The 623-nt window shown below is 31.3% G+C and overlaps 1 protein-coding gene across 1 annotated transcript in view; it reads left to right on the forward strand.

Annotated features, from left to right (window-relative positions):
• The window catches only part of bent (projectin protein bent), a gene marked incomplete in the record, with an annotated part of 246,334 nt that overhangs the window by 173,233 nt on the left and 72,478 nt on the right, over window positions 1-623 (forward strand). Inside the window, 1 exon segment of the mRNA XM_067045412.1 lies at window positions 215-528. Coding sequence (XP_066901513.1) covers window positions 215-528 — 314 coding nt within the window.

Below are 623 nucleotides of genomic sequence, written 5' to 3' on the forward strand. Positions count from 1 at the left end.
CTACAAAAACTAATAATTAAAAAAAATTAACCTAGCGCCCCCCGCAACATATTTATATCTTACTATTGTCATAAATGAACTTATAATTGAATTTGTTTAGGATTACAGGTATAATATTTTTAATTGTGCTTTAATAAAAATATATTTATGTTATGTATGTTATTTTGATTCACAAGCAAACTTTCTTCATATTCATAAAAATGGCATAACTGGAATATTTCTTTATAGGCAAACCAGGAAAACCTGAAGGCCCATTAGAAGTCTCAGACATTAAGAAAGATGGTTGCACATTGAAATGGAAGAAACCAAAGGATGATGGAGGAGAACCAATTGAAGGATATATAGTAGAAAAATTTGACCCTGAGACAGGGGTGTGGTTACCTGTAGGCCAAAGTCCAGTCCCAGAAATGGAAGTTACAGATCTCACTCCTGGGCATGAATATAAATTCCGTGTTAAAGCTGTAAATAAAGAGGGAGAATCAGAGCCTCTTGAAACATATTCCTCAATCATTGCTAAAGATCCATTTGGTAAGGAAATTTCGTAAAAAAAACTTTAACTTTTCATGAACAATTATTTCTAGTGTAATTTGATTTATACTGCTTTTTTGCTTTTACTATATATA

This window comes from Halyomorpha halys, unplaced genomic scaffold, assembly GCF_000696795.3.
Source record: "Halyomorpha halys isolate HHAL.00 unplaced genomic scaffold, Hhal_1.1 Scaffold1088.1, whole genome shotgun sequence".
Lineage (NCBI taxonomy): Eukaryota > Metazoa > Arthropoda > Insecta > Hemiptera > Pentatomidae > Halyomorpha > Halyomorpha halys.